Below are 13,611 nucleotides of genomic sequence, written 5' to 3'. Positions count from 1 at the left end.
TGTCTCTTTCTCTAGCAGGTACCACAGCAATGAATTTATTAAAAGACGTTGTCATTTCCACTTTTTCTGTACCTGTTTTATTTGTTCACAACTAGTTTCAGCCTTCTATGCCTTTCTGAAGTGATTTTCTAGTTCTGCAACAGAAAACTGACCAAGAGAAAACACAAATTTTAAGAAGCTGACGTTTCAGTATGTAAGGCATAGTTTTCCATTGCACAGTCACAAAGTCAGTTGAGAAGGGGCTAGAAGGTTGAAATTAGCTGTGAACAAATAAAATTAATGCAGCAAAAGCGTAAAAGGACACCGTCTTTTCATAACGAAGCTGCTTTACCACGAAGCCTATAAGAGCGAGGAGGCAGATAAGTTATATGTTAGGTGGCCAGTAATATTGGCAGAGGCGCTAAATCCTCGCAGCCGGGTCCGGACTAAGTGGCAGCGAGGTGGTGGAGGCGGCGGCTGGGTGTGTAGTGCGGGTAGCCGGTCGCCAGGCGCAGGACGTCGCCTAAAGCCACTTTGCTTTGTGCCGCCGCGCTGTTATCCAATAAGGTATAACGTGCTGGGAATTTAGTGAAACCCTCGGCCTAATGCCGGGCCAGGCGCAGGCACCGGCGCAGGATTAATACGAGGGCTTTAATTAGCAAGGTGTGGCTTAGGGCATTCCCTCCGGCAGCAGCGGCGCGCGGCCACCGGATGGCCAGCACTGGCCGGCCTTAGCGCTATTGAATAAGTAGCGCCGCCTCCTTGCTCTGCTGCTGCTGCTGCTCACGCCGCCAGATTTGCGCGCCGAATAGATCTCACTTAATGCCCAATTAAACTTGCAGGTGGTGCCCACTACAGGCCGGCTTCGGCGGACACTGCCAAGTTTTAATTTCGTTGTATCTGGCCATTCCCCTGCGTCATATTGGCTGGAAGGTGGTCTGTTAGACAAACTAGTGTAATTCATTTGAACTTAACTGCAATGGACAAGTCCTTTTCAAGGTATACTGGGTTTCGTATTAATTACGCGAACTAATTCGTTTTCGCAGCTGACATGCTCAATGTTGTGTAATACCAAAATCACTTAAATTATGAATGATCTCACTGGTGTCATACTATGAGTTCAAGGTCACATGGTTCGAACGTCCGCCAGTTCCATGAGTTAAGGGGCAACTTCTGACAAGCGTTGTGCCAGAGGAAAATGCCATTGTGAGCAGATGTTCTGTTTCTCCTCGCAGGTAGTGAGCGGGGTAGCACAGTGATTTGCACACTGGACTCTCTTTCGGGAGGGCGACGGTTCAAAACCGCGTCCGGCCATCCTGATTTAGGTTTTCCGTGATTTCCCTAACGCGCTTAAGGCAAATGACGAGGTGGTTCCTTCGAAAGGGCACAGCCATTTTCCTTCTCCACCCGTGCCTAATACGAGCCTATACTGCGTCTTAATGACCTCTTTGTCGACAGCACATAAACCACTTATCTCCTCCTCCTCCTCCTCCTCCTCCTTCTAGGTTGAGGGATGAGTTGGCTCTCAGTTCTGAGGAAGGCAGAGGCACGACAATTGGAACAGTAGTTCCAACCTGGTGGTAAAGTGGCATCTCCTGAATGTTGAAAACGGAACAGATTCCTTTATGGTTCAGTACTGATTTTAAATTATTTTAAAATACAACCTGCTATTATCATAATTTTGTTAGACTTCAATACACATTACATCATCACCGACCTTTAGGTACTGATTGCACCCTCTACACTTTTACAGGGACTGCACCCTTTAGCAACAAGTATCCATGGTGCTCCGGAAAGCTTACTGATGTCATTGTCATCTCCTAACCTTCCACTGCGACATTTTCTAATGCTTTTGAAACTAGCAGGGAAGTTTCATTGTCCACATATCATTCATTCGACTGGTTGTATGTCTAATCCACCCCCATTCCTTCTCGTTTCAGTCATAATTACATCTACCACGATTGTTTATTCTCCTGTCTCTACTGTTCATTACAGATCAGCATAGCTCCATTTATCGTTGAACTACCGTCAGTTTTCGAATGGCTTTCCATTTAAACTCAATGCATGAGTGTTGTAAGTCAAAATTGGTAACACACATCGATTGTATTTCAGTTTCAGACACGCTGGAAGACCCCCTCTGAAAACTATTTACTTTCCAACAATCACTCCAAACCAATTTTACTCTTCCTATCAATTCTCTTGCGGGGCCAGTCGTTGTAACCATCACTTCTCATCATCACTACATTCCATTATACACTATTTTCCTGTCTCAATGCAAGACTTTTGGGTATACTGCCGCGTCACTTCTACCGTACCTTATCAGACGGCGCTGCAGTACACCAAGTAGGGTTGTAATGAGAGTGACACTAGCCTCATATACGTATGTATTAAGCCAGTTTTCTGTCTTGGAAAATCAACAAGTAAATGCCGGGGCTCTAGGACAGTTTTTAGTTGAACGAAGGGTTACAATCAGAAATAAAAATTCGAGTCAAAGAACAATTTCTTGGATTCCACGAAGGCAATACATTGGAAATAGATTTTGACGAAATAAAAAACGTTTCAACAAAACGGTCTCCAAAGTTTACAACAGTCAGTGTAGTTTCTCGACTGTGGCTGCAAGGTAAACTAAAACGATGAAGCGTGTAAACTTGGAGCATAGCATACTTCAATGGCCGACACTAAACTGAATATAAAGAAGATATTTAGAAATAAGCTGTACAAGCGTCTCATACAGTCAGTTATTTCTTTGTTCAGCTCATTACCTTAACATTCCTACACCGTTCACAGTCCAAAAATACCATTTTTAATGAAGAACTGCATTATTTGTAATTATTCACAATTATCTTTAAAATGGTAACTATGAAAAATCTCACGTTATATTCATGCTGTATGACGCTCGAGGAAGTGTAAATGGGGCAACTGCTGTACTTTATATATTTTTGGATTCAGGGAATACTCTGAAGCAGTCTGGAATGTATATGGCAACTAGATATTTATGAATGACGTGATCCACCAACCACTCTGAGGGATCTACGCCGAATCGCCGTTGAGGAGTGGGACAATCTGGACCAACAGTGCCTTGATGAACTTGTGGATAGTATGCCACAATGAATACAGGCATGCAGCAAGAGGACGTGCTACTAGGTATCCAAGGTACCGGTGTGTACAGCAATCTGGACCACCATCTCTGAAGGTCTCGCTATATGGTGGTACAATATGCAGTGAGTGGTCTTCATGAGCAATAAAAAGGGTGGAAATGATGTTTATGTCGATCTCTACTCCAATTTTCTGCACAGGTTCCGGAACTCTCGCAACCGAGGTGACGCAAAACTTTTTTTGACGTGTGCAGTTTATTTCAAAATTAGTTTCGACAGTAACTAGGTGTCATCCGCAGATTGTCAGATATCCTAGAAATGTAATTACACATCAGTCTAGTCGACATACTGAGAACATGCTGCAATCACAATAATACAGCTCCACGCTGCTTTGCCAGATGTAAAAAAAATTTAAAAAAGAAAAAGAACCTTGATAAATAAACTTTCCACAGCACATATAAGGCTTACAGGGGTGAGTTTCCTTGAGTTGTCGTCGTCGATCCTCTTTACTGATGTACCTGTTTTTCAACTTATACTCCTTATACATGCTACTGGTATTTTATTTAGCAAGGCTTTTTTATATTTGACAAACCAGTGTGGAGCTATGTTATTATAATTTTAGCATGTTCTCAGATGTCGACTAGACTCATGTGTAATCATATTTCTGGGAAATCTGGGAATCGGGGGATGACAGCTACTGTCGAAACCTCCCGTGAAATAAATTATTTCACATCAAGCAATCTTGACTTCCGATATTGTAAATTGCAACACATCTAAAACTACGGACGTGTTGTATACGTTGTTTTTAAATTCTGAAGTCTCTGAGACGATGAGGGTGTCGCAATAAGTTACAGGCAAAAATGATTTTGGCAGCTTCTTGGTGGTATGCATAAAAGTTTTGGTATACAACTTAAATAAGGTTTTTTGTTAGGGTATTGGCTGATACATGATCTCGTTCGAAGGTAACTGCCTCGTGAAGTTTGTGAAGCACAGGATCAGAAGGAAAGGTCTATTTTGACATGCGACCCAGTGCTCTTTTAAAACATGCACGAACAGGATCTTTAGTGGCCAGCGCCGACTCTGCTGACTTGTTCCTTCGGGCTGTTCACGGATGCGTTACGAAGGGAGGGCAGCTGCGAGCAAGCAGAGCGCGACAGCAGGCCGTGGCCGGCACGGCTGCCGTGTCCGCCGGGGCCGCGTCGGCAGCGCCAGCGCCACGGGCACGCCAGATTAAACGGCCGTGCGAGGACGCGCGCGCCGCCGCGGCCGCGAATACTCCTGGGAAGGCCGCGGACGGCTCATCTCAGAGTTTAAACAAAAGAACGCCGGCTCCGGAGATGATTAGAAGAGCGCCGGTGGCGGCGGAAGGGCGGACGCGGCGCGGGGATGATCCGCGTTTGCACAAGTCCCGCCCCCGCCGGCGCCGCCACCGCAGCCGCCCCCGCGTCGCGACGCCGCAGTCTGGGACGCTAATTCCCGCTCCTGGCGGGACGGCGCGCCGCCGGTCTTGTGCGGCCACATGCATAATACAGCGTCGCGTATAATTCCCGCTTCCTTCCGTCGCGGCACTACTCCATAAAAATAACCCGGCCTGCATCATCTGTCCGCAAGAACTGGGCCGCACTCTCTCTATCTCTCTCTCCCTCTCCCTCCCTCCTAATTTACAAATTATTTGCCGCGCGCACATACTTATCATTTGTCACAGGACGCGAAAGAAAACGCGTTATTCTTGACAATAAAGCCCATTGTAGTCGGACGTCTCTGTCGCTGGAAATAACGCACCTCTCGTGAAATATAAAACAGCCCGGCAAGTTTTTCCCTCTTTTGCCAGCAAACGGATCTTTTGTTTTGCTTCGAATTTCGTGTTGGGCTGGAATACATTAAATTACTTGGCGATGCATTAGGTAAATAGTCGCATTTAGCGAGAGGGGCTGCGCTGTGACATCCGTGTTGTACAATAGCGCTGTCCGGCGGACAGGAAAGCGTGTCTTTTACGCTTCCAGGAAGACAAATGACGTGCCCGTATGGCAGCGCCGTGTGTTAAGGAAAACGACAGTTGTCAAACTAAGTGGCACGTACACGTTACGCGACTCAGCCAAAACCATAATACAACACAGAATCAAACTCGAAAACTTTGCTTCGCTATACCTTCGTAGCAGTGTACTTGAGGAAATAGTCAATTACAGCTACTTGTTCCTATTTTATACACAGTAGTCCCGTGTACTTCATCTAATTAGTAACAAGAGCCATAAATACTACTAAATTTAAAAAAAAAAGAATGATGCTCATTTGCACCGAAATGTCAGTAAAAAAGAATAATACTACTCCTATGTGAATGTCACTTGAATACTGCACTTAGTGACGTCGCTACAAATATTCTTTCGGTCAGTCTTTCCGCTAATTAAAAGCAGTGGAACAAGAAAGTTGCAGACAGTCACGTGTAAAATGGTTCAAATGGCTCTGAGCACTATGGGACTTAACATCTATGGTCATCAGTCCCCTAGAACTTAGAACTACTTAAACCTAACTAACCTAAGGACATCACACAACACCCAGCCATCACGAGGCAGAGAAAATCCCTGACTCCGCCGGGAATCGAACCCGGGAACCCGGGCGTGGGAAGCGAGAACGCTACCGCACGACCACGAGCTGCCGGCTAGTCACGTGTAGACATGGAAACAGAAGACAGAGGAAAGGGACACAAATATAACATATAATTGAGTGTTCCGTTACTTTATGTCAGTGCCAGTACGAACTTCGACGTGATTTATGTTTGTAACTTAGTAATTCAGATGTACGGTATTTTATTTGAGCTCATAAAGTAAGTATTTAATACTCTACTCATAAAGTATCCCTCATTTGTTACTAACAGAGACGATTAGTTCTCATGAGCCAAAACTAACCTAAAAACAACAGAAATACCATCGTAACGCCTGCCACTAGCATTCTCTAATGCCGTTACACATTTACAGAAAATTTAAATGTGTAAATTTTTATGAGGACCTATAGGCGGAAACCACATCTAAGTTCTCCATTCATAAAAACACGCACCAAAAAGGGAGAAGAAGCTGTCCGATACTGCTACTGTTACAAGTGTCTTTCTTGCTCTACTCATAAATTACCCCTCATTTGTTACTAACAGAGACGATTAGTTCTCATGAGCCAAAACTAACCTAAAAAGAACTGAAATACCATCGTAGTGCCTGCCACTATCATTCTCTAATGCCGTTACACATTTACAGAAAATTTAAATGTGTAAATTTGTATGAGGACCTATAGTCGGAAACCAGATCTAAATTCTTCATTAATAAAAGTACGCACCAAAAAGGGAGAACAAGCTGTCCGATACTGCTAATATTGTCTTTCTTGACTTTTTACGTCCCTTGTAACTTCTGGATTTTCAAATTAAGGTTCTAATTTATTTCGAACTTAACCCCGCTAGTACCAGTACTTGTCTATGAAGCTGCATTTCTAAATCATGTCGCCTTTGCTGCTGTTGTATAATAACATATTATTTCTCAGCAGGTATTGTAACGTTAGTTTTGTGTTAATTGCCGTTTTCTGTAGTTTTACTGGAGACCAAGTGCTCTGTTACATTAAGTAACTAGCTTCACTCTATCAGACTGTTCAGTATAAGCAAATTATGCACAATAATGTTAACGGAAACTTATTTCCACCTCATCTTATTTGAAACAAAATGTGACCACGAATCTCGTGACACGAATCTGACGCACTTTGAACAAACTTATACCCAACGAAGAAAGTGCTCTCGTCACCAGGTGGCAGGCGTAAGAGATGCTCAAGATGCTGATGACAGATTTACACTCCTCTAGTCAAATTGTAAAAGGAATTACAACTACTTAACGTTACTCGGTTTTACGCGACTACTGAACAGAGATGAAACAGGTGAACCAATTAATTTCGCAATTTATAAGCAGTTTCTACGTCTATTTAATTATAGGGTACACGAATGCTGTTATTAAGAGGAAAAAAATTTACAATTCAGATGCTATGCAAATTTTTCGTTCTTGAAGCTCGGCCAGTTTCCCCAGAAGGTCGGAAGCGGCGAATTTTAAGAGGCGACGTCGGCTGCCAGCGCCGACGCCCACTGGCACGCCACCTGCTGCTCCGCTGCAGCCAGCAGAGTTCTTTTGTCTTAACTGGCCCGTCGCACCCCAGTAGAGTTTAAGATGCAAGGCGGAAGGGATGCGAGAGAACCTCATCCACTAATTATGCGTGTACACGAGCTCTTCCCGTTCATCTGTCTCATCCTGGTGTATTTCAGAGATGGTAACGTGCGAAATAAAGAACTGACCTTTCACAGGCTATGCTCGACTGGACACATTCACCTGGCATGAAGCCGAGAGATTTTCTGAAAAAAAAAAGAGAGAGAGAGAGAGAGAGAGAGAGAATAGCTTGGCTTGTTTAACGAACAGAAAAGGTGTCAACTATTTTGATAAGCAGTAGTGATGTACCACCGTCTCTCTAAGATGTTTCTCCTTTGCTTTATTTCTTTGTTCAAAGGAGAGCGCGAAGTTAGTGATTATTAGCACGTCTCTCCAAAGCTTTGGTGCTACAGTATATGCATCTTTGTGTAAAACGAAAGAAAAATAAATGTTAATTTTTTAACCACTTAAGTTAGTTAATGGCCAGGAGATATTAACTGTATGTTTCTCGTGCGCTGCTGTTTATTCAGTACATCCGGTCCCCCCCGCAGACGTTTGCCTTTATTTCTTTGACGACGTCTTTTCGATGAAAAGTTTTTGCTTGTTTCTTGAAAATGTGGACTGCTCTTTCATTCCATCAGTAAGTGGATCGCACTTCTGTACGTCTATATAACCGATCTCCAGATTACATCTGTTTCTGCTTCGCTAAACCATCTTTCCTTATTTTTCTTATCCAAGTAGTAAATAAACAAAAGATTTATTTCTTTTTTTGCGAGTGTTAATGAAATGCAGCTCCCCTAACGAGTATCATGTCAGATTGTCCTGGGGGACTGATGACCTTAGCTATTTAGTCCCCCTTAAACATCCCAACAACCACCACCATCAGATTGTCCTAGATGGACTGTGCTGTACTGGTGTTTGCATTCACTGTTGTCTATCCAGTTACGCATGAATTGGGATTTCCTTGTGTGCTTCATTGTTCCCTATTGCACGCCCAGTTTACTTTTTTTTCTAACATAGGTTATTTTATGAACGTCATTGTTTTTGTGGCCGTAAAAGTTTGGACCTGGATGAAGTCGTCTGGTTTTGCCATAGAGCATATATATATTTATGGAGTGATCGTAGACTACCGCTCATGTTCTCAACATGAAACCGGGCTAGTCACGAGATTTTCGGAAGACGTCGCCTATATGTATTTTGGGGTAATACCAAAACTTGAATGTTTCACATGTTCACCTTGCTTTATATGCGTTTGAGCACTAGTAACAGCTATGGTGCAGCATTTTTGTTGCTATGGATTTAAAGAGAAGTATGTGAAAGAGGGACCATAACGTTTCATAGGTATGTACAACAAATATGTAATTGTAACTGTTATATTATATGAAGCACTTTACATGTTCGAAAAACATCAAAATATGGTATTATAAAGTCGTGTACTGTAGAGTTAATTTCTGTGACTTTTAACCATGTGCTTGATAAATTTGCAAGTATGTTTGAGTGAACTGCCAGTCATCATATAGATGTTCGTGCTATGTTCATATGCAAATGAAATTTATATGTGCCGGTCTGAATAATTTCTTGTAATTTACGCAGGTTCTCAAACCACTGCGTGTATCTAAGTATTTCTGCATGAGGCAAGTTCCTACATTATGTGACTTCTGTATTCTAATTTCCCGAAAGATTAACAAAGCCGGCCGGTGTAGCCGAGCGGTTCTAGGCGCTACAGTCTGGAACCGCGCGACCGCTACGGTCGCAGGTTCGAATCCTGCCTCGGGCATGGATGTGTGTGATGTCCTTAGGTTAGTTAGGTTTAAGTAGTTTTAAGTTCTAGGGGACTGATGACCTCAGCTGTTAAGTCCCATAGTGCTCAGAGCCATTTGAACCATTTGATTAACAAACAGTCAAAAATTGAAAATAATAAGAGAAAAATTGGTAGTGTGATTAGCATATTTACTGTAGCAATTTCATAGTTCCAAATGCATTGTTTTTCTTTTTTTTGTGGCATTTTGGAGCACTGTACGGTCTCATTGTAACGTAATTCGTTGAAGCAGATTCGACAATAAGAATAAGTGAACAGAAAACGAAGAAAAATATTGTTGGATGTCACATCTTCCAGTACCCGAGAAAAGCGTAAATAAAGTGGAATCTGAGCTATGACACTCTGGCATAAAAGCAAAGTATTTTTGCTGCTAGCATCTTTAAACTAACTTCAGTTCCAGGTACGCTATCAAATTGTTAAGACGTCTATGAGACACGTATACAACGTTTCGCGGTACTTCTGAAGGTGATCCATTTGTACCACCGAAGTGATAACACTCAAAATACGCTAAGCGCTATACGGGCTAAAATGCGCCGTCCAAAAATCACGTGACTTGAACTGAAGGAGATGTTTTGGACAGAATTCTCGTTCTGTGCATCCGAATGCTCACTCCATTGACATTTGTACTCTAATGGGTTTCGCACTCCGCAAACTCTACTCAATCTCCACTATGGGATGAAGCCATAAATGTGTGCGTAGCTTTCGGCGCTGCACCCCGCAGCAGGCGCCTCAGCCCACACGCACGCTCCCTCGGCGCGCGCCACGAGGCGGCGGCGGCGGCGCAAATACCGTCTTGCTTGGCCGGCGCCGATGCCAGAGGCGGCGGGGAGCGCATTGTGACGTCAAATGTCACCGCCGCCGCCCCTCACGGATTAAAACAAGTTCGTTCTGGGGAGCCGCCGTGCCCCGGGATTTCGCTGTCGCCCGTCCTCCTCCAAACCACACACTGACTGCTGGCATAATGCGGTGTCTGTTCGGGATAACCACTTACAGGGCGAGACGCGCTGTACCGCAGTAGCCACTCGGCTCTAGCTGTTGACTACTGATAGCGACCCAACAAGTGCTGATCAGCGAGATTCTTTTGCGCTCAGATCTATTCTTGCACCCAATATCCGAAAAATACGTGATCTCCATCAAGAATATCGACTGTTCTAGGCCAAAGGAAAATGTCTGTTTTTATACTCAGTTACACCCAAAATTCTAAGAAAATTACACAGGGAAAAATAACATGACAGTATTTTTTTTAATCAAAACACGCCCGTACCTTTTTAGAGATGATTTACTAAAGAATACGAAAGGAAAGATAATCGGCCAACTGCGTAGGATGATTATTTCCATAGAATAGACAACAATAGGGTTGCTGGTATGCGTAGGTCTTGGTGAATATGATTTACGTCCTCGAAACAGACTGGAATGAGAGACTGCTTACAAAGAACGAAGAGGCAGTACCGCTTATTATGTCCTCGGAGATCATCGTTCACAAGCTTTTATTCTGACAATGATAAAAAAATGAAACAAATATTAATTTGCTGTCCTTACAACGGGAAAGCCGAGACGCTTGACGTGTACTCGTTTTTACACAGTTGCATCTTTGAGCTTAAAAAGGGGAAATCATTACTCACACTTAATGACTCTCCTGGTTGTCCTATGACTGCAGTAGTCTGCAAGCAAAATGTGTATGTACACTTCATTACAAGAAAGCGAATTTGTATATTTGAACAAGGAGTCACCACAGACGGTGAGACTACTATGACAGTTTTTTTGAAGTTAAATAGGGGTAATAGTTTCGTTCAAGGCTGACCTACAAACACAGAATTACTAAAATTAACTATCTAACGTAACGTAATAACTGCTATTTGATGCAAATATTAATTTATACAGGTTTAAGTTAGAAACGCCATTAGTCTCAAAATAAATATTGTGGGAATATCTGTAACGGATATAGGAGCGATGTGCATATTGCATCTGCTTAAAAAAATGTCGTGCGATACAAATTGTAATGATCCTAGAAATATAGACTCGAAAGACATGCAGTATAAATTGCAGTGGTCCATACTGCCTTACGTCTGACGTTGAAATCTTCCCACAAAAGAACTGGGAGTGGGTGCTCACATAAGGGACGTTAAAAAAGTGTCCCTCCGAATGCGTGCCGTCGAGAACCGGTGTGCCAATCAGGCAAAATCGCCGCGGGCACTGAGGCAATCGTCCCATCGACGCACCGGCTTGGGGGTACCCGTTTCTTAGAACATCGTGTCCTGCTGCGAGAAGAATTTGGTAACTGCCTGCTGCACATCCGCCGTCCGACAGGAATCGTCGGTCTTTTTTAAGAGACCGAAGGTGTGATAATTGCATGGGAAGAGGTCAGGATTATAGGGCGGGTGTTCGAATGTCTCCCACTTCAGAGGGCATAACTCCAAGGCCGAATGGCATTTTGTGTCGAATCGCGACCAGCACAGAACATGGTACACCATTCCACAACGGTTGTTTTCGACATACATGCTGCCCATACACATCCCTCGTGCTTCGATGGATGTCTATCTGTGTTTGAAGAAAAGAATAACAGCACGTTGGTCCTGTATGGGTGCATTTCGTAATAACTTCGCGATAGTTCGCGTTTCTACATTTACCGCACGCGCGTCGGGTAGACACGGGTGCCATACTAATCCCTTGCCTGCACGTCGGTACTTATATACCCGCCCTACGTTGCATGTACACTGCAGCAACGCCCTCAAAGAGAAACATTTTTATCACCCTAGATACTTACAGGAAGTTATGGGAAACGTAGGGCGATGATGCGGAAAGAACGAGCCCTGAAGCTTTTTTCTTGATGACGTGTGAAGCGGCGACCCGACTGTGACAGCTTTGCTTGTGTGTTGCAGGCGTGCGGCAGGAGCAGGACATCTACGTGCGGCTCATCGACTCCGTGACCAAACAGGTAGGTCGCTGCTCGCTGCTAACGACACCCTATCTCTGCTTGCCGAGGTTCAGCACACAACCCTTCCTCTTCCAGCATCTCTGTAAGCGCAACATACAAGTGTACGGCATGTTTCAAAAAGATGTACCCGATTCCTAGACTCTATATCTCCCACATAAATGAAGATAGAAATGTCGAGTGAATTTTAACTTAAGCATCGAAACCAAAAGTTTATCTAGGTGCCAGTTGCAAAGTGTCGGTTCATTTGGCTGCCTTTGGGAGTCACCCTGACGCAGCTAGCTCTTTCGCTCGTTCATTACCCAATGAGCGTCGAGTTGAGAAGGCGACATTACAGCAACAAAAGGCGTTTTGAAGTGCGATTTTCGTTGAGAGTTTGAGGGATCGGCCGTAAGGTTTGTTTGGGTCCTGTGCTGTGCCATTGGCCTCCAATGCAGCCTGATCTCACGGTACGTGACTTTATACTGAGACCTTGTAAAAGTCTCCATATGTGCGCCTCCCCTTCAGGCGCCTCTGGTTGAACTGCAACGCCGTATAACAACAGCGCTGCAGTCAATTCAGTAACTCCAGACATGCTCCCTGAATTATGGCACCAGTTTGACTTTCGTTTGAATGTTTGCTGTGTGTCCGTTCGAGGTCACATTAAACATTCGGACGATTATTTTGAATAAGTAAAAATCTACCCCAATTTTCTGTCTTCATTAATTTAGAAGGATGAATTTTTTGAAACATTTTATTTTTTGTGAGAGTGAGATATTTTCACATTTTCCGTATCTTTTGACTGTAATCGTGAGGGCGATACAGATGTGATCCGTGAAATGTAATATGGTATACATATGTGTGACATGCGCTGTTGCCTGGAGGTTCCATCTCCCACTTCTTCCAAAGCACTTCCATGGAGTTCATGCATGTTTGCTAATGCCACCCATTAGGTCATCTTGTCATTACGTATCCAGAAAGTTTGTCCTTTCTTTTACTGATAATCATCGATCTTTCGACTGGTTTGATGCCGTCCTGCACTTGTCCTGTGGCGATCTCTTGGTCTTTAAAACCGTATTACACAACTATGTCCACAGGCCCAGTCGTCCTTGCCCCCTGCTATTTGCCCACTCCGTTACCTGCTTCCACATTAACTTCGTTAATCAAAGGTGCCCACTAGCTTACCTCTTCTTCTCGAAACAGTATTCAGTAGACTTGTTTCCTATATCATGTTTTCTAATATTCCTGCGTCTAATAGTATACTTGCCCATTTAGATTTTAAAATCCTTGAGAAACACTACATCTGAAATCCTTCTGGATTTCTTTTTCCTTTTTTAAAAAAATGATTATCGGCTTTTAAACCCAATGTCTGCGGACCTCATTTTTAATTACCTTAAGAAAGAATTCACCAGTGAAAACAGCAGTTTTCTTTTTCATAAAATCTCTCACGGTACGTAAATTCTTCATTTAAGAGACACATCGTGTACAATTGAAAAAAAAAACATCTGAGAAGTGCGTCCTTATTGTTATCACTAACCAATAAACACTGGGGCCAAATAACTTTTCTTTGTCTTTACATTTACTGTTCGTCAGGCAAATGAGAACATCAAGCTTTAAAGGCCAAATGATGTCATCTACAAA

At 43.4% G+C, this 13,611-nt stretch overlaps 1 protein-coding gene across 1 annotated transcript in view; it reads left to right on the top strand.

Moving 5' to 3' along the window:
- LOC124776885 (transcription factor collier) overlaps positions 1-13,611 on the top strand; it is a 491,431-nt gene that overhangs the window by 27,342 nt on the left and 450,478 nt on the right. Inside the window, exon 4 of the mRNA XM_047252075.1 lies at positions 11,939-11,994. Within this exon, the coding sequence (XP_047108031.1) occupies positions 11,939-11,994 (56 nt within the window). The remainder of the gene's footprint in view (positions 1-11,938; positions 11,995-13,611) is intronic.

The sequence above is a fragment of the Schistocerca piceifrons genome, chromosome 1 (genome assembly GCF_021461385.2).
Source record: "Schistocerca piceifrons isolate TAMUIC-IGC-003096 chromosome 1, iqSchPice1.1, whole genome shotgun sequence".
Lineage (NCBI taxonomy): Eukaryota > Metazoa > Arthropoda > Insecta > Orthoptera > Acrididae > Schistocerca > Schistocerca piceifrons.
Note: the sequence above shows the minus strand (reverse complement) of the source record. Positions and strands in the feature narration are given on the sequence as shown.